We start from the raw sequence: 25264 nt of genomic DNA on the forward strand, positions 1-25264 counted from the left end.
AAAAAAAACAATTCCGATCTTTTGAGTTAGCTGTATCCCACCGGCAACGCTGCATTCCAAAAACAGACCGAGGACCTTCGCTCTGCTGGTTCCATCCGCTACGATAAATGGTTTTGCTGTTGATTTTATTTTTGTGTCAGGGTTGCCACATCTACACCGTCGGCTTCCTCTTCTGAGTCATTTCTTCTGCATTTCTTCAACAATTACCGGATGACCGGCAATTAAAAATCCAGAAAACCATCAATGCATTCGTTTTACGTCAATTCTCATCTCGATTTTTACAATTCATCGGTTTTCAATGAATATCTCGGATATTAGGGTTGATATCAAATTTTTTGTTAAAACCTTTTTTGTAGAGGGCCTTGAGCCCTACAAAAAAGGTCCTCACTGAAATTATCTATCTCCTTCAGATTCGGAGATACTCCCAAAAAATCGGTTGACAATCAAGTTTTGGCGATTGGCTACTGAATTTTTGTTGATGCCACTGTTCCCTCCCGATATCTCGGAATCTCGAGGGTTTATGAGATTTTTCATAATACCCTTTTTTCTAGAGGAAAGTCAGGGCTAGAAAAAAGGTCCTGGAGCCATTTCACCCTCTCCTCTAGATTCCGAGATATCCTCGAAAATCTGATGAGAATTAGCCGCCGACTAAAAATGTCTCCTAGAGCTAGCGATGAAATATAATTTTTCAACTGCACCAGCATCGTATTCCTCCGAAATCATCCGGACGTAGTAAATCTATTTCAGATAGCATTAGTGCTGAGACCGATTCCGGCTCTAGCCCGATTCAGAAAGAAAAATGTATTTTTAGGAGATAAGAGAGTGGTGGTACAACGGTGCCAAGCTGCACAGAAAACGAGTATTCCAATTTCCCTGTGATGTTGTTTATTCATGGTAATCTGGTTTTCTCAGGAATTTCGAAAATAAAATAAAACAATAAATAAATAAATCGGAATTTCCAAGAATATCGGGATTCTACGGGTGTTTCGAGCCGATTCGAAAGAGTCGCCTGAGTCTTCGAGCGAAAGTCATCTTCTTGGAGTTGAGGTTGGAATTGTCTGGCGTCGTGGCGCTGGGATCGCTGGACGCTGAAATTGGCGGGATGCTGGGATCTGAGGAAATCTGGCTCGGCCCTGGGTTCTTCTCCAGGGCAATGAGGGTGTCCTCCCTCACCTCGAAGTCACCCTCACCCGTGATTATTATCTTGAGGGGCTTATCCGTGGACGATACCTCGAGATTGCTGATGGCGCGCTTCAGCTGAAACTCGAGGGGTGACACGCTGGTTAAGGAGACTTTGTAATCCCCGATCTGCACGTTCTCCATGCCTCGCTGAAGACTCTCCGCTAATTGGGCAACTTCCCGGAGAATATTTGACAGGGGCTTGAGATCTGGCTCGCTCGTCCGATCTTAGATAACGGATAAACTAAAATCAATCAACACCCTCTGTAATTATTCTCGATTGTTTTCAAGGTAGTACCTGATGACGTTGTATTTTGCCCGGAAAAATCCATCGCGTTTGACATCGCCGCTTGCACCAGGTCTTCCGTGAAATTTCCAATATCCTCAGACATGTCAATATCGATCAGATTATCTTGATTGCGACTGCCTGAAGTTGGATACATTCCGCATTCCTTTAGCATTTGTTCGATTTCGTCGAGTTCCGGAAATCATTAATTTGTTCAAGAATTATACAACATACAAAATTGGAAGTGTCTCGGAATAAACAATTGTTTATAAAATCATAACTCGATAAACATCGGTTGTATCTGAAACATAATGGAGTACTTTTTTATTGCAAAAGAGTGACGATTCGTTCAACGATTTTATTTTCGTGACAAAGTGCGATTTCCATGAATTTTCTAAACAACAAATTGAAAGATAGTTTTAAAAAAATATTTAAAATAAAAAAAAACGTGTGAGAAAAACGGATGGTGTCTCTGAAAAACCAAAGACAAAAATCCGAATCATTCTCTCAAATCAGCTGTTCCGCTCCCCCGACAATTACCCCAGCCCCTCACCAACCCCTCCATTTATCGGCATCTGCCCAGGCGACTCCCCGTAGAATCACCCTCATGCGTGCGCACACCCACCCACGACCCCCCCAGACGAAGGTGCGGCGGGGTTGAATGTTTCCAGCAAAACCCGAGGGTTGGTCCAGCAGACTCCACAGCCTGATCGATGAACGACGGCGCATTGGGGTGCCCTTCGTCCCTCACTCCTCCAAAAAAAAATATATACATAAATAAAGAAAAAAAAAAAACCCCCCCCCCCAAAAAAAAAAACAAAACATCAAAAAAAAACTTCGCATCAAAAGAGGAGAGAGAGAGTCGCGCGCGCATTCGAAATTCTCTCCTTCGCGATCAAGTTAAAACCCCATAGTCTTGACAATTCCCCGAGTGATCGCACTTTCTCAGTTTCTGTTTCATCCTCCACCAGTGCTTGTGCCCACATCCCCCTCTGGAGTTGTTTCCTGTATCTTCTGATCAACCCCCAGCACCTCTCCACCTGACTCATGCGCTTTCTATCATCCCCCAAAATGCCGAAAGAAGTGTGCCACTAGGCCGAGTGTCGCACGTGATTTCTCATCAGCATTCGTCGAGTGAAAAATTGCTCACTCGAAATAATATCGCTGTTGCCATCGAGCAACACCAGAGAATACGCCAGTACCTCAACCAGAATTCAGATTTGAGAACGGGATTAAAAAATAACCCAGTGGGTAAGTGATGGGTTCTGACTGGTCAAGTCCATAATTCCATCATCAGTATCTGAATTCCCATAATTATTGGAATACGTGTGCAGTTATGGAATGATAAGTGATTAGTCCGTGGTTATGCCATGATTAATTCGTCATTGCTCAACGACATGGTGTAAAAACAATGCTGAAGAGTGGTTGTGAGGACACGGGAGTCATTCAGCGGTAGTTGTCCGTTGGGGGATGATATCATGGAGCTAGAGGCGAGGTATCACCCCGCATCGAGTCGTTGCTGCTCGGTTGGGTAAGGCCTATCTTTTTTTCTCTCAAGCCCAGGATTTATATTGATCTAATGCTCCTGGGTTTTCATGGGATTTTTTTACAGATTTTTTTTTCTCTCCCAGTGTTTTTAGTTAATGATACTGGAGGCTGAAGGATGGACAAGAGACGGTCCGTTGATGGGGGCCTCGAGCAGGCTCTGCCCATTCCCATCCAGCTTTACCTCTGGCGTCAGATGAGGCGAGTAACCTAAAACAAACATCTTCGGATTTATTTGCAATCGGAAATAAATTTTACCTTCTAAAATTAATGAAGAAATAGCTGAACAACTCGAGATAATTATTTACAATATTACAATTACAATAACTGGATTACTCCTTAAATTGAACTAGCAAGACATCTGATGGTTCCGCCAATTAAAAAAAATTTAATTAAAAAACAAGGCGTTCTCAATTTTTTTTATACACTTTTTATAATTCAGATTCACTCTAGTTTTTTTCTGGTGGAATAATTGTTTTTTATTTTACCTTGCGGATTCTGCGTCGACCACAATTTTCACGTTTTCTCTTCAGGTTTTCATTGAAATCCTGTTCGTGAATTTTTAGAGAATTGGATTTTGTTGCAGGCCATTCACCAGGGCGAAGCTTGGCAAACTCCACGAGGCGTCGTGCATGGTAAGCCCTCAGAGACGATTATCATTATAGTATCGTTCACTCATGACATTTCAAAAGGAAATGCATGAATTGTTATTGAGACAGTGAAATGGACAAATGGCCCACAGCATTAACCGGTATAATGCTGTGTGAACAATGGGAAATAATCGATAACTCGGATCCGGATATCGAGGGACTGGAGTTGATCGGATAATTGTGGCTTTTTGTTCTTGAGTTAATGGAAGTTGAGGAGTTTCTGTCGTTCATTTGTACCGTGGGTTAATTCATTATTTTTCTCTTCATCCCGCCACTGGATAGTTTTGTCAGCGGGCCCCTGGACATCACGTGAGTTCCTTTTTTACAGCTCAATCAATTAGACCGATTAGATCTTGATGACTAGCTCATTAGTTTTTCCATATTAATTGTTTAATTTTTCGGATGCTAACCCAGGAAATGAAGGAGGCGAGCACCGTGAGTTGAATATCTCAAATATTATTGATGTTCTTTGATGTTGGGGATTTGATTACTGATTTTAGTATTTTTTATGTAGTCATTCGAGAAGGTACTCGTCCAGAGTCTTCACAACGAGCTGACGCCCTCCTTAACCGAAATTCTGAGCAACGTACCCCGATGGCGATTGATCCAGACAGCCCTTCCTTATGTCCTCCACTCGGCGGCCAATCTCCTGCACAACAGGTGGTCAACGTCCATCACATGAAAAATATTTTACCTCATCCTTATCCTTGAAAAACACTAGACTGCATTAGAAGCACTTTATCATTTCCCTCAGCCGCAAATATGAAATTAAAAAAAAACATTTTCTTTTCTAATTCTTACTCAATCCACTGGTTTATCATTTATTACTTCATTATTATTGGTGTTTTTAAAATTATTTTTATTTTATTTTGCGGTTGGATTATTGATTGTGGGGAAAGTAATTAAGCAAAATGTGAAATCAATTAATTATGGAATTACAGATTTTTTATTTCTGGTCTCTGTGATGATTCTTGGATTGCAGGAAAGACGTGCAGAATATTGGACCGATGGAGACGACTCTTCTCTACATTTTACACTGGTTTCTTTTGGATGCTGCAGAGGAGTGCGCCGAGAGTGATTCAGACATGGGAGCTCATAACAATCCATTCAACTATCTTTACTCTGTACCTACCATCACGGTAATTGCACTTGTAATCGATGAAACGATTAAGATATGATGTCTCAACTGAATTTTCCAGCTGTTTGTATACCTTTTCGCACCGCTGAGTAATCACCTCAAGGACATCGACTTCAGAACAAATTTACGATTGGAGAATGGTGTTAAAATTTGGCAGCCCATGAGTGAGTACAGGCATCCTGAGAGCTCTTGTTTCACCGCACATTGCAGACCAAAGCCGAGATCAATCTGGTGGAATACATCGAGAATGGGAAAGCAGGTACCGAGTGATGTCTTCGTGGGCACCAGGAAGCAGAAGAGTGATGATCACCGAGACACTGACAGCCCACCCAGTCAGACTGTCAGTATATGTTACTCGGAGCAGAATATTCCTGTCACCAATAAACCCGAAGAGGAGACCAATTGGGTTTCTTCACCCAAGGACACAGTTTTTCCAGAGACAATACCAGAGGAGAGCTCCAGCACCGAGGATGAACACATGGTGGGTACTGGAATAAATTTATTTGTCATCAGCAATAATAATCGTTATGTTAATGCAATAATTTGGAACAGGTGATATTCAGACTTCCGTCCCTCACCGAATCGGAGAAGGCAATGGACGGTGTTAAAGAAGTTTTTACAATTTTCTCAGTAAGAAATTTCCCTATATTTTTTTCCGTAAAAATAAAATTTTTTCAAGGAAAACCTATTGTGATAAAATGATGCTTTATTTTAAAGGAGGGCGCGAGTATTTTTCATGTTGCAATGAGCAGATCAAGCTCGTCAAAATCAACAGTTACGATTGAGCAAATAACAACGACATCGGGAGGGGATAACAAATCAGACGCGAAGACAGCGAAAACCCTGAAACTCGGGTGAGATTATAAATGGAATTGCTGAATGATTGAAAAAAATAGAGAGTGTTAAAATGTAAAAATTCCCACAGCTTGACAGATAAAACGAGAGAAGAGAAAGTGGAGAAAGAGAGGGAGACAGGCCAGGACAGTTCGAAATCCCGAAGTGTTCCCTCAGGTGTCCAAGAGTCATCCCCAGAAGCGCCAGTTCACTCCAGGAGTCAGGGTCCAGCTGCCGACGTACGTGCAGCAACATTCCTCGATGTTGCTGTGATGAGATGTCTCTTCGTGTCGCAGTGGCAGGAGGAAGGCATCTACTGGGCCCTCCAGTTCCTCTACCAGAGATTGAGACAGATAAACGAAGAGTGCTCCATCCAGCAGATGCCGAGGAGACGAAGCAACTCCCTACCCATTCCCAAAATTGAAGTGTCAATTTATCAGAGCCCCGAGAGCAAGAAGAAGGAGGAGGTCAAGGGATTCATTGAGATTCCTGATGGCAGGGAGCCCTCGACAATGTCGGATTTAGCAACGATAGCCGATCTTCCTTACACATCATCGAAAACACAGGAGAGCGAAGGGAGCCACGTCCGCAGGGCCAGCGAGAAGACGAAGAAACGAATGAAAATGGCTGATCTCAAGATCTTCGTCGAGACAAAACTCCTGTCCAAGTCGGAGAAGGCGTTGGAGAAGATCGGGCAGGAGGAGCCGAAGGATTTAGTCGATCAGGTGACCTTCTGCACCGAAAATTCTATTTTATTCAGTTGAAAAAATCCGGTATCATCATCTCTTCCTGATAACTTCCAGATGCAGGAGTGTCACAGGAGTCTTGACACTGGTGACGATGTCCTGGCAAAGCAATCGTCAACCTCATCGAGAGTATTCGTAGAGCGCGAACTAGAGCGCAGGCTTTTTCCATCGAATCTCATCAAAGGAAAGAGCATGCCAAGCCTTAGGTATGGAATTCCTTTCATCCACTCTTTTTTTATCTTTCTTGAATTTTCTAGTCATCTATTTGTGATATTATAGTCAGTAAACAAGTTAATGAGGCTCAATGTTTAATTTTGAGTACTAAAGATAATTATCTAATCGATTCTTAAATCTGCGATTAACGAAGTCATTAGATTGCATAGGCTTACACAATCGAGCGAAGGGGTAGATTAATTGGAATATTTATATTCTGCGCTCTTATCTGTGTCAACACGTATGAAAAAATTCATAAAATTGTTCATTTAGAGAAGCAACAAGTCAGGTTCTCGGCTATTTTATCATTATTTTTTTTTTCATACGTGATGATTTATTAATCCCTATGAATTGTGCGTAATTTCTATCTGTCTGTGTCTTCTTTTCTCTATCTCGTTCGTCCCCTTTCACCTCGAAATCTCAGCTGCTTGATTAACGAGCTGACCGCGGGTGGGTAAGTAATAAATCAGACATCGAAACTATGATCTTATGATTTGAATTATAATTTATCACTCGATGATATCGATGTGGATATCATCGGGTGGATTCCCAGCTTCCTTGACTGTCTCTTTCGCTTTTCTTATACGCACATCTTCCAAGTCAAAGACTAAAACCATAAATTAAATAAAAAAAGAATGATTAAAAAAACACGAATGATGCCCCTAGAGCACAATATCCATCGAATGACGATCAGAGATTCTGCCAGAAGTAGAAAATAGAAAGAAAAAATTGGCTTTGAGCTTAAGATTTCGAGATTAGTTATAGGATCATAGAGGTCTCGTAGAGCCTTAGCTATTGCCTGACTGAGAGAATGGCATGAGTGATGCTGAATAATTTAGAGTCACTTCTAATCTGCTCTCCTGATTATTCAGCTATATGGGTGATACCAAAGTCGAGAGGAAGCAGGGGAGATTTTATAGTCAATCTTGTACAGCACAAAATCCGATAATCACTGTGACTGAGCACACGCCGACTCCCTCACCAGATTATTTGAAACGTCAGGTAAGACATCAGTGGATGAAAGAAATTAAGATGAAGAGATTGCTCACATTTTATTCCTGTTTTCATCATGCCCCAGGGGTCAATAGACAGTCAATTGGACGCGATAAGCATCCACGGTAGTAGATTAAGTTCCGAGAGGAAACCAAGTCTGACGAGATCCCAGACTGACTCCAACATCACCTACACTGGAGATGAGATACCGGAAGCACCGGGTTCAGCATGTTACATCACGAAAACTGGAGATATCGATCTCCAAGTGCTCCTGAAGGTGGTGATCACGAAAAATAAATCTAATTCTCCCTTCAATTTGATCGTTGAGTCTTGTGATTGTCTGAAATCCTGAATTTTTCAGGCTGTCCACTCAGTCTCATTGCGAGACACAACATGCTGCACCCTGAGGGTCTGCGAGAGCATTCTCAACCTGATGGAGCTGCTCATGGAGATGGGTATACTGAAGTCCTGCCTGAGGGACGATACGGGTAGTAATGCAGGGTCGAACGACGAGAAAGCAGAGACAGCCAGCAGAAAGCACGATTCACCAGTCAATGAGCAGGATCCAAGGAACGACCTCGAGGGTCGCAATTGGAATGCCCATGCACTCATGATGAATGCAGTACTCCGGGTGATCAAGCACTTGGGGTGCACCCATGGTTGTGCTGATGGTATTCGAGGGCCTCAGGCCGATTTCTATCGATCTCAGGCTCAAACAATTCTCACGAAACTCCATTGCGCCAGCTCGAGGCTATTCTCGAGGTGGCTGAGGAATATGGTACGGGAGCAACCGATATCTGAGGTCCTCGAGGTTTTTCATGCTTATGTCGGCTTCTGCGTTGATCCAAGTTCGTTATTATCACCTCTTAGTGAGTAATTTGAGCTCGGTGTTGTTATCTGGGCTCGGGCGAGGATATATCGTTGAGACATGGAGAACCTTGAGATTCGCTTGCATTATTTCCTAAGCCTCGTAGATAGGTTATGATTTTTTTTTATTGTATTCATTGAGAATATTTTTAATGCGCGATTGAATATCAATCATCATGATATGTAACCGAGTCCAGTCTCATTTGAATATCCTCAATAGAGAATCTTCACTGTGAATCGTTTCGACTTCCTTCTCCGCAGATCTCAAACGAAGTGCCAATAAATCCCCGGAGGTGCAGACCCAGGCTGGATATGCGACGAATTTCGGAGCTGGAACTCCCTTAGGAGTTCCGCCACCATCGGTATGCAGTGATAGTTAAAATATCCTTGTCTTCCAACTAGGTCAATCAATCAATCAATACCGAATTCTCACCTTTATCCTCAGGTATCAGCAACGGCTGCTGCACTAGCTTCAGCGACAGCTGCATCAGCAACTGCCTCCTATGGAGGCGTAGGCTACACTTCAAGAACAATAGAGAGCAAAATTCTGGGATGTGTGTTCAAGGCACTGGTGACCCGATTTGTCTCTAATGCCAAGGAACTTAAATCCCAGGAGAATATCGCTGTCTACTGCGACGTCAAGCAGTTTGTGACGTACGTCAAGGAGATGCATGGCGGTGTCTTCAGGCGAGTGGCCCTGAGCGGTATCCTGGACGCATCAGACAGGCCTAACAAAAGGTGCAATAGTAATATAAGGACAACGAGGGTAATAAGGCATATTCATCAATCGGATTATGATGACAACGTCGAGCTGACGGGGGAGACGTGCTACGGGGATGACAGGGGAACTAGGAAGTTCCTATTCAAGAAGCGAAGTACTTCCTCCACTTGTGCGGTATGTTGATTGTCTAGGTGGACAATGTCACACCGGTCTTTTCAGAAGGACTAGGTCTTTACGTTTTATGTGTAGCAATCTGATGCTTTTGGATTGCAGAGTCTGCTTGAAACTGAACTAAGCGAGGAGACTGTCAAGGCTAGTCAGAGTCCTCTCAGTAATTTGAGGAAGAAGCATCATATTCTGACACCCAGACAGAGCGAACGCAATCTAGGAATTGGGGAAGCTTGTCTGGGTAGAAAGAAGTCGACGAGGTTTCAGATGGGGGGAATAGGTAGGGAATATCATACGTCGCTCAAGCCGGATCACTCTGTGGAATTAATTGAGAATTTATGGTGATTTCGGTTGTATCGTTTCCAGTTAATTGGTTTAGGAAGGAGTACGGTAGGACAGATTCAACGGATAGCCACGAGAGCAGCGAATCCCCGACGGACGGGAGTTTTGGCAGGCAACCCAGTCTACGTCGTGGCCATTATCGTGTTACTCGACCAGTGCGGGGGTAAGTACTTGACACTTCATGATTCAATGACTCGTCAATGAATGGTCTCATGTTGTTTCAGAGTGGGGCAAACGCTGCAGAGGGCCAAACGACGAATGGAGGATCAACTCGTGAAAATTGGCCTCGCTAAGAGGAGTAAGAAGGAGAGTATGGAAGAAATCCCTAGAAATTGTGAGTATTTTCAATAGCTCAAGGTAATGCACTGCTCCTGGAGCATCTAGTGTTGTCTCTTTCAGATTTTAGTAGGAGAAATTCAATGGATCTCGGTGATTCGTGCCGCGAATCCGAGTTTGTTGTTCTCAAAGAACGGCGCCTAGTTCCTAGAGCAGCTGTCTATGAAGGAATGCAGAGATTTTCATTTTTACTGGAGACCTGTCAACCCGGTGCTGTGCCGGATCATCACTTGATCGCGGCTATTCTTGATCTTCCTTATGCACCGGTGGTGGCAAGGGCCTCGTTACTCCTCGAGTGCGCACATCTTGTCCATCAGTGTAATAAGGGCCACTGGCCCACGTGGATGAAGATCAATCTTCCGGTGTTCAGGCCCTCGGTTCCGATGAGCAGTAGAAATGTACCAACTGGCATCAGACGAACACACGTCCTCCAGAGAGCTGCTGGCAAACTTTTTTATCAGTGGGCTGAGGTAACGATATCATACGATGATTCGATCTCGCAGTTAATCTTGACATGAGGTTTCTTTCCTTTTGTGATTCTCCAGGCAATTGGTGCACGACTAGAGGAATTTCTCAATGAGGATAAGCAGAACGTAGAGCAGGTGATAGCCATGATGTCGGACGAGACGAAGCAGAGGGAGCTAGTGGTTGAAGACGAGGAGGAAGATTTTTTAGATGAAGGTAAAGCCATTCAACTATTTGAATGATTAAATGAGTATTGGGGTGCTATCAAACAAGAAAAACAATTTCAGCGAGCATAAACACTTACGGATCTGGCTGTCCAATCGCACTCCGGATGATTGCGTGCATAATTCTACTGGAGATAACGGCATTCCTCCGGGAAATGTACCAAACCCTGCCAAAATCGAGTCGCCTCTCTACGAAGGATCGTCCACCCCCTTGGGAGAGGATGTACTCGCGTGAGGCTAATCGTCGCTGGAGCATGGCACTGTCGTCGATGGGTCAATCACAGACATCAGCTCAGAGTTTACAATCGATCGCCGGCGATCGTGAGACTGGTGAGTTGAGGGAGTCTAACGAGAGAGGCCATTGGAATTGTGCAAATCCCATCACCAATCATCAAACATCTGACTCAATCACCCTCGACTTTCGTTCAGAACGAAAGATCAGCTTTGTACTTCACGAGCCTGACAACGAGTCCGAAGGTAGCAGTAAATCAACGGTGACGATACAGGGGGAGGATGGCTTTGATCGTGATAAGAAGAAGGTACAGCCACAGACTGGCAGGCCATTTTTGTTGAGACGTGGTACACAGGGCAATACTGGATCGTTCAAAAGACGTAGCTTGAAGTTACGTCGGGGTACGAAGGAAGGGAAGGATATGGAGTGTGAAGCTTGTAAGTTTTGTCAGTGTTGTCGTCACGGGGGGGTGGTGAAAATTAAGTGTGCTATCTTTTAACGTCTTCTTACTAATCATCGAATTGTTGTATCATCATCATTCTGTCATTTGCGCACTTCATTTTCCTCCCTATTGCCATAGTTGCAGCTTAGTTGTGTCACGCACGCTCATCGATGTTGTAGAACCGGGAGTAGATGATTCGTTGAAATTTCAGTCCTAGATGATAGATGTGATACTCTAGCACTCTGACTGACACTTTGTCCGATGAAATTTCAAGGGATTTGGAATGGTTTCCTCGGTAGTACCCTCAGGGATAATAATACCTTCCTTTTGTTTACTCCTATTGAGTTGTTCGATCGATAGATGCTGTTCGACGGGCCGATTCCATTCAATCGAAACGAAAAGTCAGCTCGTTGTCCGATCGCAGTGATACGTCCGAGCCTGGATACTGTGGAGAGGTCAGTGGGGAGGAGTCCCCGGGTATTCTCAGTGATGATCAACCACCGGAGAGTCCAAGTGATTCCAATGACACTGACGAGACCAACAAGACTTTTCCCTGGATGAGAGTACTAGCTCAGACTGCCAGCGGTTTCAATTTCTACTGCTCACATCAGAACTTCTGTCATCCGTACTGTCATCGCAGGCAGATGAGGGCATGTGGCAGGCTCATCAAATCTGTACGCAAGGTTTATGGTGAGGAATTTGGCGTTGTCAATGGCACCAGCACCTTCGACTTCGATGTGGATAAAAAAGATGAGGGAAAGAAGGATAAGAGAGGGCGCAAAGTGTCTGATCAAACTAGTGCACAGGTCTCACCGGTTCGAAGAAAAGACAGCGTCGGAAGAAAATTCAAGTAAGTGAATTTAAATAATTAGAATAAAAACAGATAGTTGATGAGTGATGGAGAAATGTGATAGTCGAATTTAAAAGAGAAATGGAGTAAGCGAAATCCTTTCTCCTAGAATCGATAAAAGCCTCGAGGGTTCTCAGTCCGGTCGTCTGACCGGTGGCAACCGAGACTCTTCGAAAGACCTCGACCAAGACTCGGAGCGTGGCCGAGATTCGTTTAAAAAATTTTCCTCGGAAGACGACGACGAGCCGGATCACGAGCCTCCACCTATCCTCAAATACATAAAAACCCAAGTGAAGGACGCCTTTCACGCCCCTTTGGCGGCGCTGGTGAAGGGTGCAGTGGTAATGCCGGACGATCTGTTCGCTGAGGTCCTCCCCGTTGCCTGGGAGCTACTCCTGGAGCCGAGCCAGGAGGTGGCGGCCTCTGCGGCTTCCCTATTCATCCTGTGCGCAGTTCGTGCTCCAAATCAAGCAAGCGAGATAATGCACCAGGGCCTCCAGCACACGTCCCCAGCCGTTCGAATAAGTGCAACTCTTCGTTTTCAAGTTCTCTGGAAGCTCAGGTATCAGGTCTGGCCGCGAATGGAAGAGCCTGCACACCTCACCTTCAAAGTTCCACCTCCAGGCATCGAGTTCACCCTTCCATCTCCCAAAATTGGTATAGAGTCGTTGCCAGTGGTCGATCCACCCTGGATGCCCCAGGTGAAAACTAAAGTCGAGGAAGTGGCGATCAATGACCGTCACAGGGCCGTTGTGACGGCAACAAAGACCCGGAAGAAGCAGCAGACGGAGTTGATAAAAAAGGTCATTCAGGATCAGAATGATAAACAGCGAGGCGAACGCGAGAGCTTTCTCATAACGACGATACCGATAACAGTTCAAGCCGCTTACGAGCCGAGTCCTGTTGGCGACGATCACGAGGACAACGAGGATGACGCCGGAGAGGCAGCACCGAGAAACACCTCCCATCACAGCACATCAGCTCTGTCGCTATTTCCCTCGTCGTTGTGCTCAGCTATAGTTCAGATCATCAATCTCCTCGATGATGCAGCTGTCTCGGACGACGGCAATGCTGTCTACGAAGTAGCTTATCAAGTGATATGGAGCTGTCTCGTTGAGGACAGCGCATTATTCCTGAGGTACGTCCTCGAGAGGCTCACCAGGGACAAGCAGGAGCTGATGTTCAAGATTCTCAGGCATCTAATCAGATTTGTGCCTAAGTTGCCACAGCAAGCGGCCTTCGCTCTGTACAATTATATCATTGGTTACGTTATGTTCTACGTGAGATCTCCCCACGAGGGTGGGCAGAAGCTCATTGGAACGGCGTTGTCCATTCTCTGGATGGTTGTGCACAGTGTTCATGGGATTATGTTCAAGGATTTGAAGCAGATACTCAGGAAGGAGCAGTGCGATGCGTCCATATTGTTGACGGCTAATGTACCGTCGGCGAAGAAGATTATTGTTCATGGGCCTCAGGATCCTGATGCCGGTGGCATACCCTCTCAATTTCCCGTGCAGGAGGACACGCAGTTCTGTCAGATTCTCAGGGAGAGCCTGGACTTCTTCGGGATCGAGGAGCAGAAGCATAAGGAGTACTTTCTTGTTGATTATAAAACACGTGAGTTATCCAGCTCTTATTGAAGTAGAATATAATTAAATAATTAAATTATTTCAATCGTTAAATCCAATGGATAACGTTAAAAGAGAAAACATTCCGGGGGTTCTGAGGGAAAAACTCGTGAGTAGTTTCAATAGCACTTGTGGGGATACGACAGGATGTTTAGAGAAAGAAAAGTTTTTGAATTGCACATCCAGAAGTTGAAGAGGGAAGTCGTGCTGGGTTGCACATGATATTTCTGAGCTAATGGTGGAGTTGCCGCCCCCCGGAGCTCCTCGAAATATAATACACCGGAATTTCAGGATTTTTTTTTCATCTCGACGATAATGTATTCGAATTTTTCGAATTGTTCGCAGATCAAATTCATAATCCTTCGTCCTACGTACGTGATTACTATTTTTTCAAGAGATCACAGTATCCACAACTCGAGCTTGTCCATATGAAACCAGAAGATGCCTTCAATGCCCTACAGAGGCAGGAGTTAGTTCACAAATTCGTTGAAATTGGAAAAACATTGCTTACGTGGGCTATTTTAAAAAATGTCGATATGGTAGTTCAGAGAGTCGTATTTTTGCACGAGGAACTTATGAAGTTACCATCATTTCCAAGAAAAGCACTCGAGGCAGATCTTGATTTATACAAGGGTGGTGAAATTGGAAGGGTAAGTTTTTCACTGGCAATTTATCACTCAAACTTTACACCCTGTTCTTATTGAATCTTTGAGAAATTATTGGACTCTTCATCCAGGAATTACTGGGATTGGATGTAATGCACAAATTCATGTGGGTACGTCTAATCGCTCGAATGTTCGAGGCAATGGCCGGTAATTTTGCCTACTCCGGTGACATACATCTATTTCTTAATGTCTTGAATGGCGCCCTCGTGCTACACAGCGAAGACTCCTGTATCCTTCGTTACGTCGTAGCGACGTACATTAACGCAGCGCACAATTTCAAAAACATATTTTCAACGAACGGTTATTTACTGATAATGCCATCGCTATTGCAACTGTACGCAACCCATCAAACGAATAAACTTGTTACTACGACTGTAGAGTATGCTGTTAAGCAGTTTTACATGATGAATCGTAAGCCATTTATTCTCCAGATGTTTGGAAGTGTTTCGACTATTTTGGATACTGATGAGACTAGTACTCACGGAGAGGCCCACAAGGTACCTTAATTCCCAATATTTCATTTATTCTTTCACTTTAAACAGAAAACGCACCAGCGAAACTTTCAGCCTCAAACATCTTAACCCACTTATCCTCCCATTCACCTCATCCAAAATCCAATTGAATTCCATCTTAAATAATTTCAAAGCCAATCAAACATCAAACTTTTACGCAGGTACCCTCGACGTGTCTCTTCAACTTGTTATTGAGTTTAGAAACTCCATCACCGGATCCCCTCAACATTGGTGAACTCGTGAAAGAGGAGAAACCACTGAAAGCCATTGATTTTTGTTACAACGACGAAGACGAGATGGTTAATGTACTGGATTGCATAGCCCTGTGTGTGATGGTGATAGCGTATGCAGCTGATTCAATGAGGGGCCAGCAGATGCTCATCATTCTTGAGGCAATACTTCCGTGCTATGTCAAGCAAATTCAGTTGCCAACGTACAATCGTGGTGATAAAACTGAGAAGGAGATAATAAATCAGCTGGCAATAGCTGTACGTACACTCGTTAACAATTCCGAGACCCTCACCAAGTACTACAACGGCCCCCAGAAATCAAGTCCCGAGCACAAGGGCTCAAGCCAAAGGAACTACGGCAAGGGCCCGTACTCCCCTGGATTTGACTTCGAGGAGGAGACGCACACCACCAAGTATTTGGAGCACACAAAAGCGAGAAATCTCTACGACAGGGACAACGAGGACTCCGAGACGTCCCATAAGAATGAATTTCGAAGACCAAGGGACACTTTATTGAATATGGTAGGGGAATTCGTGGCGCGATGTTCAGTTCGTCTAGTGGAGCTCAACAAGAAGTCCCAGGATGGCAAGACAATTGAGCTGTTGGACTCCAAGTGTCACGTCAGACTAGCGGACATTGCACACAGTCTTCTGAAGATCTCACCGTACGATCCGGACACAATGGGCTGTCGGGGTCTGCGCAGGTACATGAATGATCTCCTGCCGTCGACGGAGTGGTCTAACGATGACATGAGGCCAGCTCTCACGATTATCTTGAGGAGGCTAGATAAAACCTTCAGTAAGATCTACAAAAAAGCCTCGGTAAGAAGGAACACAGACTGGGAGGCAGCCAGCGATCTATTAAAAGGTGTTTACGAAACCCTGTCCAAGTGCCCGTACATCGCTCACTTTCAGTATCTCAAGACTCTTCTGTCGACCTGTCAGGCCCTCATCGTCGGTGATATGGGACAGGTCGAAGTGACGTCAGCAGCCACTGCAGCACTCATGAGTAAGATTCCTCCCCAGCAGTTCTGCTCGACTGTTCTTCGACTGATTGCTCTTCACGTCATCTCCCTCGGTGAGGGCTACACCCTTGAGAATGTCTGTGGTGGTAATTCCATGTTCGCATCGCAAATCAGAACCGAGAACATGCTTTTAAATCTTCTCATACCTCTCTTCCTTCGGGTGGGAACTGGACGAAAAGACGTGCCAAAATTGAAACAGTCCGACCTTAAATTCGCACTTGTCGCTGTTCTCAACACTCTCTGGCCCACAAGCACAAAAATAGCACCACTCACAGCTCAGAATTTGAAAGCAACAGCCGATCTTCGCGCTGGAAGTCTCACATTTACAGCTCGAGATCCAAAGATATCCACAAAGCTGTCGTTGTCGCTCTATCGAGTGGCATTTCTCGCCCTCAAGATCATGACCATCTGCTTCGAGACGGAGATGAGGACAGAGTGGACCAAGATCTTGAGGACGATGCGACAGCTGAACAGGAGAAATGAAGCGTCAATTCATCTCTGGAATTTTCTCGAGTTCGTTGTCACCCACAGAACGGCCCTCTACATCCAAATGCTACCATTCATTGTTCACAAAATAGGCCAGCCACCGATATCCGAGCACGAGAGAAACATGCAGAGCTCTATAAGATCAAAAATCAATGGTGAGACGGTGGCATTTCCAAAATCACGTGGTACACTGCTCGGTGATTTGCTTCACGAGTTGAGGGACTTGAAGGAGGAAATAGAGGATCGCAAGTTTGACGAGATGCAGCCAGAGCCGAAGAGAAGTGTCGTTGATATGCATCCCAATGCACCGAATGCCAATGACGGACAGCCGAGAACGCAGAGGCCGTCACTCCTCATTGATCTTCTGACGGGTGATATCGGGTCCAGGGTGCACATCAACAGAACTCCCGCCGAGACCCCGGGATCACATTCCACAACGCTTCAGTCACTACCCCAATCTGTTCATCACTCCATCAACTCCAGCAGCACCACCAAATCATCAGCCCAGAGTCACAGCTCTACTGGTGGCGGCGCTCCTGCTCCTAGAGGTACATCTCCAATTATAGTCCCAAAATATCAGAATCTAACTCTCAATTCTCTCATTTACCATTGATTTGTCTTAGGCTCGTTGTCAAGCGCCAGTTGCGGCTCCTCCACTATCAAAGAAGGCACCGAATCAGCTGGAGACAATCAGACTGATCATCCCGCTGTACCAGGTATAATAGTTTGACTGCACAATTACATTGTTATTTATTTAATTATAATTGAACCGTGGAGAAAATACTTTCTTCAAGTCGTTATCGTATTTATCGAGTTATGTGTGTTGGTTACATAATTAGCGTTTAATACGCAAGTTGAACATGCGTGCAAGGATTATTTTCATGATACGAGAGTGAGAGACAGAAAAGATTAATCCAATCACCAAGTTGCGAATTGATCGTATAGAATTATTGACGAATCAATTGTACAGATTCCAGTGACTTCTCTGTCTCTCGTTTTTCGTGTATATGGGGCTGTCGCATAATCAAGACTAACAAATTGATGCAATAATTATTACTGCGTGGTAAGATCGATATTCGCGATGTAAAACTGGCACGATCTGCCGTACGCTGTCATCTACCACAGTTGGATCGAGCCATTGTCTATAACCAAATATCATCGAATAATGAAAAAAATCAATTCGAGGAGATTGAAATGTTGATTGAATGTTGGATAGTTCATTGTACCATTCGTTTATCGTTTTACCGCTGCTTATCTGGGTGTAATAACGCCCCATAATTGGCGCTTTGCTCGTTATCATTTTTTTGAGAAGAAAAAAATAATAAAAAGGGGTCCCCCTTACTCGAGTTACTCGTGACGAAGAGATTGAACGACGCATGTGCCAGTTCGATAACATTCAACGTGTGAATATCCGAGTAAAATATTAATGATGCTAATGCGTCGGCATCTCTTCGTGTCGTACGATTGACACACTGATCATTACGTTGCTTCCAATGCTAGCTAGGGAACGGAGGTAAGCCGAGTCTGGAAATGCCACTATTACGTTTTTACAATTTTCATTTTATTACTAAACAATCATTATAAATCTGTTATCTTTCACGATTTATTTCGTGTAAATCCTTATGCGTGTGTCTATCTTACGCTTATTCACCAATAATCGTATTTATCGTTTATCATTCACAATCTCGTAATATGAAGTAAAATTGGTAACCCAGCAAATTCTTTTCAAAATCGTAATTAACCGCTTAAATCGACTACTCACTCTATTCACCCTGCAGTTGTGACGACCAGCCTAGGTCGTCTACCACTTCTGGAGCAAATGCTTCTCGCTTCAAATTATTTCAACGATTAATCGGCATTTCTCAACCTGCATTTGCAATCAATACCTCATTAATCTATCACCTGATCTATACCATCCTCAATTACATATCCAATTAATATAACCTGTGACTCTCTTGTACTTCACATTAATTTTATCCACAAGACTTAAATCGTAATAGCAGTATTTAGACAATGGTAATGTCCAACAGTTGGTAATCCTCACCCCCTCCCCGACCCCTTATCAGTCCATCTCTTTAAATCGTTGGGTAGACACTTTGCACTGTTAATAACTTGCTTTCGAAAGCCTCTTTCTCTGAGCTTTCAACGCTGCGCTATTTCTCGCCTGACAAAAAGAAAAAGTCAAGTACGGAGGAGAAGAATATTTCTCTCTTTTTTTTTTGTGCCCTTTTCTACGCTCATTGTTAAATGCTCTTAACTGTACACTGCAATTTTCTCGTCGCTCTTTCATACCCACCCTACCCCTCCCCCCCCCTCAACCCCGTGACATTTGTATTGACATTGTTATCATCCTAACGATCATCGTCGTTAACTCGCGCAGCGGTGGGATAATTATCCGAGGGAATTCGTTATCACTCGATGACAGAAATTATCAGCGATGATCGTAAACATCATCGTCATGTACTAGACGTTCGATGTGGCATGTTTCAGATAGATCCCAATCATCTTCTACTGCTAGCGATGAACGTAATCATGTTAAACATCATGTTAACTTAAAACAACAAAAGACGCCTAAACTGCGCTTTGTACCGTCCGTAGAGTGTAGGCACATTTCAGGTAAATTTGTCAATAGAAAGGATGAGATAATGAGTGAAATATTGGCATGCGTTGAGAGCAATTGAAATAGGGCATGAATAGCGAATTGATGTTGTTTAATCAATTGTTGGATGATGGTGCGCATGCGAAGGAGTAGATGAAACTTTTCCTTTTGAAAAGATTAAAGATTCCAACGTGCCAAGAATGCTTGAATTAATTATCAGTCACTAAATTATTCCTCAAATAACTCGACTGCATGTAATTAAGTTAATTAGTTGAGGGTGATGAATTAACTTGATGAAGTGTGCGCACGTGGAGAATAACTGGTGGATGATCATTAGGAGAAACTGTGACGAGCCAGCTGAGCCCCAGCAGTCCAATCGAGGACAGCTCAGGCGAGTCCCGATTAGACAGGCCTCGTTTGCAGCGTTCGATGGGCCAAAGCAAGAGGACATTTCGTTTGCGAAAAAGTCGAAGGAGTCATATTGAGGTAATGACTGATATTCATCAATCCGAATTGATCATTTGATGATCATAACTGTTGAATAAGGTACCACATCTGAAGCTGGAGCCAAGGGTTCAGGAGGGCTCGTCGTCCCCCATCCCAGGAATCTCCCAGACACCACCGCAATCAGCTGTCGAGTCCACCACCTTCAGTCTTCCTTCGGACTCGTCATCATTTCGCTCCCGTCGCAGTTTCTCGGTTCGTCTCGGCGATGATCACGGCTCCAGTCTAAGTCCCGTGGACCACCAGTATCTCCACCATCATCAGCAGACAGCCCATCATTATCTTCATCCACAGTCGGATATATCCTGGGAGGATGACACCTCCAGTACATCTGGCTATCGTGAGTCGTACAGCATGCAACTGGTGTCCCTCGAGGGTAACAAATCACCAGCCCCACCACTTGCATCACCCGATCTCAATGACATACCATCGACAAGTAGTACAGCAACTAATTACATTGGTTTCGATGGCAGCTCACCGGATTGCTCTTTCAATGGCAGCGGTGGAGAGAAAACAACACTTTTGAACTCAAGCCAGAGAACGGCATCGCAACACTCACTAATCATGGTATTTCAAACCCAGGACGAGGACACACTGATCTAACGAATCGCTGTGGCTGTTTGGCGGACAAATCATCGAATTGTATCACTGAATTTTACATCCGGAGAGTTTAAACACGATGAGTATTTATACGATAATGTTTCACTAATAGTTGGTAGTATGCGAATTCGGGACCGACAGAGGCCTAAACATTTGTACGACGTGATTGTGTAAAGGTAATTATGTAAGAACACGTTTTAGATAAAGAGTTATCATCAGTTGATCAATTATCAATATTTTTTATTCCCCCCACTCCACTCTCGCCTTCCCCACGAATGCTTATCAGCAGCAGTACAAAAAATGATACAGGAATATAAAATGGACGATCAATTTCCTGGAGCCTGTCTCGGCAAATCGATACTGATATCCGCCAAAATGTAAGACGTCGCAGCAAAAAGAGCTGTGATCATATCTAGGGTTCCTGAATCTTCAACAGTCATGGCATCACCATCGCTGTGATGAAACCAGAAGTATCTCTCATTTTTGTTCAAGAGGGATGCACCCGGCACTCCAGCGTTTATCCACCCCCCGATATCTGGTCCCGTACCCGGTGTTGTCACCTCCAACGGCGCCATAACCGACAATATCCTAAGCAAAAACCATAAAACCAGAATATTGGAAAAATTCTGCATTCCAAATAAAATGGATAAATGATAAATAAAATCATGACTTCATAATCCTTCGAAGGATGCATATAACTTCCGGTCGACCATTAGCCTCGAGCCCAAGTGGTGTGAATGTACCGTAGTCCGACTCCATGACAAACTGAAGATCCCCCTCTTCGTGTTTGTGCTGCTTGATGTAGTAATCCGCACCGACAATTCCCATTTCCTCAGCCGTCCACATGATGGCCCTAAAGCATTTTAACGACACACCACCTTTACCAAGTTTATGAATTATGTATGGACTTCCCTAGGTACTGACGCACCTCAGTTACCACCAGAATGCGCTACACCCAGATCTTATGAATCTTGGATTACCTTATGGTTCTCTTAGGACGGAGATTTAGGGCTTTTAGGAGTACCAATGAATTCCAGGAGACAAACGCACCAGCACCGTCGTCCATTGCACCCTGTCCCACGTCCCAGCTGTCGATATGACCGGATACTACAACCGTTTTGTTAATTTTTGTACTGCCTTTCAACTCAGCAATGACATTTCTGGATTCAGTGTCAGCCAATTGATGAGCTTCCATCATCAGTCGAATGGTCAATCGCTTTCCTGGAATTATAAAGTAGTTATCATCTAATTGCTTTATTTTAATCAATTTTATTTGATTATTTTGTTGGTATCTGTTTCACCCCTGGCAGCCAGTCTTCCCAACATCTGAGCATCTTCAATGGTGATACATGCTGCGGGAATTTTCCTTACATTGTCCTCGTAGCTCATCATCCCAGTGTGCGGTGAGTAAATGGATAATGGGGTAATTGATCTGATGAGAACAGCAAGAGCTCCGTATTTTGCGGCTTCACTGGCACCTGACGATCGATATATCACTGTTTCACCGTAGGATACGAAGTCCTGATTGTAGACAACTATTTTACCTGCCACCTGTATTGGAAAGAAAATGGAGTCATTTTTCACCGACTCGGTGACACCCTGGGAGAAGAATGAAATAAGTTTTTCGTGGGGTGGGAGGTAGAAGTTAGAGTTCACCTCGTCAGCTCGTCTTTTCAGCTCAGCGAAACTTTCAACGATAATAGCATCCGCCGTTATGCCCTCATTCGGAGTTCCTACGCTGTAACCTAATCCCAACATTCTCAGGTCCTTTTTACGAGGTGAAACCAGGGTCGCTGACTCTTTTCCTCTGGTTGTCATTTCCGTTTTTTTTTTTCAATCGCATGTTTTCCAGTTTAGAACAAACATATCTTGTTATTAGAAAATAACCAGTCAAATTTATCCGAGACAAGATCGTCAACGGAACTTCGTAGTTAATAATTTTTTTGATAATTCCAATCTCTTTCTCTAATTTTTTATTCATTTCTGTTGCTTATCCAAAATTTATAACTACTTGAATTATACATAACAATCTTTTTTTAAGTGATGATTTTTTAAATAATTGTAGGGCACATTTAAAAATATTTTCAGTATATATTTTTTATATAATGTAAAGTAGTATATTACCTGATCCAACGAGGGACTGGTGCTACCTCGCCATGAACATTTTCCAGTCCCAGTGTCTTTGATCTATCTATGACATAATCTATCGAGCGCTCTAGTGTTTCCGTCCCTGTGAATCTCGGTCCAAAATCATCAACGAACCCTGCCAACTCCCTCCAGGTTCTTCCTTTGAAACTGCCATTCACCACCGCATCAATAATTCGGTTTACTACTGCCTGGTAATTATCGATCTCGTTTATTAACTCCACCGGGAGAAGAGATTCGCAAGAATCCGTTTTTTCAATTATTATGGAGGACTGACTCCATCCAAGCACCGCAACAATCAGAACCAGTTGAATCATCAACATCATCATCATTTTTATCATCGACTGTCATCAATAAAAATCTAGGTGTTATTCGTCGTCAAATATTATAACACAATTATTTCACATTTCAATAAATTAATTTATATGATTATAATTGATAAATTGAAAATAGATGTTGTCAAGGTAATTATTTAATTTATAATTATTAGAAGAATCGAACGATTTAATGAAAAAATTCAGAGGAAATTCAATTTGACGTAGATTATTTGACGAGGGGAATTATCAAGTGCGACGATCAGTTAATGGATAATGCACATGTGTTATCAGTGCAATAACTGAAACTCTTGACAATGGACTCGGTGATTGCCCTGATTACGAATTATTCAGATAAAAAATGGAGATAAGACCAACGGCGTCAGCAGTAAATGACACTTCAAGGTATTTATCGTCTCCTTCACATTAACACATTAATATTATTTTAAAATAAAATCCCCATTGCTGTCACTAATTGAAATACCATTTTCACATGCATTATTATTAATATTAGGATGATATTATTGATTGATAATCAGCGATTTAGGGGAGACGTGATAGATTATCGGTGGCACGTACCCGAATAGAAATTCTCCGGAAAATATTTGATAATTCGTGGGGATTAGTACAATCTTCAGCTCTGGACTGTTGTGAAACGCATTCGATGGGATTCAGGGGAAAAAACTTGAGTGAAATTGAATCCGAGAGTTATAATTAGACTTGAACACAGATGCTCTAAACTACAGTGAATTTACTGGGCGTGCAATGCGCGGTTTAGTATCGAATTTGATTGCATATGTATGTAACGGCGTATGTCGATATATATATGTATATGTAGATCTGAACACAATTTCCACCGGCTGTTGCCGGCAATTGGCCTTGCAAAAATAAAAAAACAGGCACTCATTCACTCTTGTTTCGCAAATTTCGAATTATCCGACGCGGATTATTTACCAACCGATGGAAATTCACCGGTTCTTCCTCGACAGTCGGTATTTCCCAGAATTTTTTATAACAATTAAAAATAAATTTATCGTTGGCTGATTAATTATTGAATAATTTTTTCATTGATGTTCTAGCCTGAGGAAAATTTTATAGATATCCAAGAGAAATTTTCGATTTTATCACTGAATTCTCGCGTTTACTAAATTAATTATCAATTAATTGATTAGAGGAGAGATAACATATTGATTAGGTGATAACTTAATTATGGGTTTTTGATGGGAAAATATTTTTATGATGGATCGATGCCCCGAGGGCGTCATATTTTTCGGGAAAGTGAAAACTTGTCAATTACCGGTAAATACGTGTAAATATTCATACGACATCCAGGGTGGGAGGGGGAAGGGGTGTAATGGGGATTCAGAGAAGGTCATGGTAATTACTCACGACGGGGCGCGGTGGAAATTCTAATTACCCGGAAAAATCACGGGGTCATTTACTCATTCAAGAGAAAAAAATGGAAATTTGTGGAGAGCACTCCATAAATTGTCGCATTACCCCCCTAAACAATTAATTAATAATGAATAGCTGCTAATTAATTAGTTATGTTTTTCTTTTGTGTATTCTGTACATTTAATTGTCAGGAATAATCAATTAATTGTGAATTGAGAATGAATTACAGATTAGAGACTCCGGCGTTGTTACAATGACGAAAAGAATTTTATACTGAATTATCCGAGAGACTTGTCATAAATTTTTATGATATACTCGAAAAAGAATATCAGAAATGATAATGAAATGACAGACTAAAAATTCTGTTGCGAAAGTGATAAACTGGGATAAGTGAATTTTTTCGAGGCCAGTTTTTACCCGATTCCTTGAAATTGAAGGGAGATACTGATATTTTCATAGATACCATTTTTGTAGCTCTCACATTTTCCCATAAAAAATGTTCACTCCAAAACTTCGCTATGTCCGTTCAATTCCGAGATATCCGCTGAAAACTGTTTTCAAAAAAAAAATTCACCGATTGGCTGCAGAATTGTTGATTAAACTATTAAAAATATCGATAAATATCGACCGAATTTTGTAATCTCGATCTGATGTCACCCGTGAAAATGTCTTATCAAGTCCCTCAAGTTCATCATTTGTTTACCAAAATTTACACTTAACCAGGGGAATCCTGAATAATCTCAGTACTCGCCTTGAATGTACCCAAAGTCCTCACAGATAACGGGTGAGAGAGAGATGGTTAATTCGGTCGGTGCTTTTCTCGAGTACAATTCAATGTTGCATAATAGCATTGTTGAGGGGTAAACTCTTTGGAATGCTGCCAGAATCCCGGTATTCTGCTCAGAGATTTCGAACAAGATTTACCGAGTG

At 43.0% G+C, this 25264-nt stretch overlaps 3 protein-coding genes across 5 annotated transcripts in view; 1 reads left to right on the top strand and 2 right to left on the bottom strand.

Annotated features, from left to right (window-relative positions):
• Positions 1-673: 673 nt before the first annotated feature.
• On the bottom strand, positions 674-1993 carry LOC105265927 (uncharacterized). The gene is made up of 2 exons (XM_011303756.1): positions 1478-1993; positions 674-1406 (listed from the first exon to the last, which is right to left on the bottom strand). Exons 1-2 carry the CDS (start codon positions 1638-1640, stop codon positions 976-978), a joined length of 594 nt encoding a protein of 197 aa, XP_011302058.1. The 5' UTR covers positions 1641-1993; the 3' UTR covers positions 674-975.
• unc80 (unc80, NALCN channel complex subunit) lies at positions 1987-20707 on the top strand. Its single transcript, XM_011303755.1, is given in 29 exon segments — positions 1987-3211; positions 3597-3645; positions 3943-3969; positions 4075-4095; positions 4175-4320; positions 4643-4799; positions 4860-5279; positions 5351-5428; positions 5516-5652; positions 5724-6357; positions 6436-6584; positions 7464-7593; positions 7670-7861; positions 7946-8453; positions 8713-8813; positions 8897-9346; positions 9422-9620; positions 9707-9845; positions 9907-10016; positions 10082-10488; positions 10564-10699; positions 10771-11376; positions 11727-12231; positions 12341-13848; positions 14205-14509; positions 14596-15021; positions 15198-17493; positions 19714-19862; positions 19923-20707. Coding segments are annotated over 29 exon segments (10629 nt in total). The 5' UTR covers positions 1987-3128; the 3' UTR covers positions 20484-20707.
• LOC105265925 (carboxypeptidase Q) overlaps positions 20696-25264 on the bottom strand; it is a 74084-nt gene continuing 69515 nt past the window's right edge. For 2 of the 3 annotated variants that reach the window (XM_011303752.1, XM_011303751.1), the window contains exons 2-7: positions 22605-22969; positions 22137-22287; positions 21782-22031; positions 21461-21701; positions 21151-21333; positions 20696-21068 (exon numbers count right to left, since the gene is read on the bottom strand). In XM_011303752.1, the coding sequence (XP_011302054.1) occupies positions 20807-21068; positions 21151-21333; positions 21461-21701; positions 21782-22031; positions 22137-22287; positions 22605-22966 (1449 nt within the window). In that variant the 5' untranslated portion in view covers positions 22967-22969 and the 3' untranslated portion in view covers positions 20696-20806. Of the gene's footprint in view, positions 21069-21150; positions 21334-21460; positions 21702-21781; positions 22032-22136; positions 22288-22604; positions 22970-23518; positions 23637-25264 lie in introns of those variants that run through there. The other variant, XM_011303754.1, reaches the window with a different exon arrangement.

Source organism: Fopius arisanus, unplaced genomic scaffold (assembly GCF_000806365.1).
Source record: "Fopius arisanus strain USDA-PBARC FA_bdor unplaced genomic scaffold, ASM80636v1 scaffold00033, whole genome shotgun sequence".
In the NCBI taxonomy this organism is placed as follows: domain Eukaryota; kingdom Metazoa; phylum Arthropoda; class Insecta; order Hymenoptera; family Braconidae; genus Fopius; species Fopius arisanus.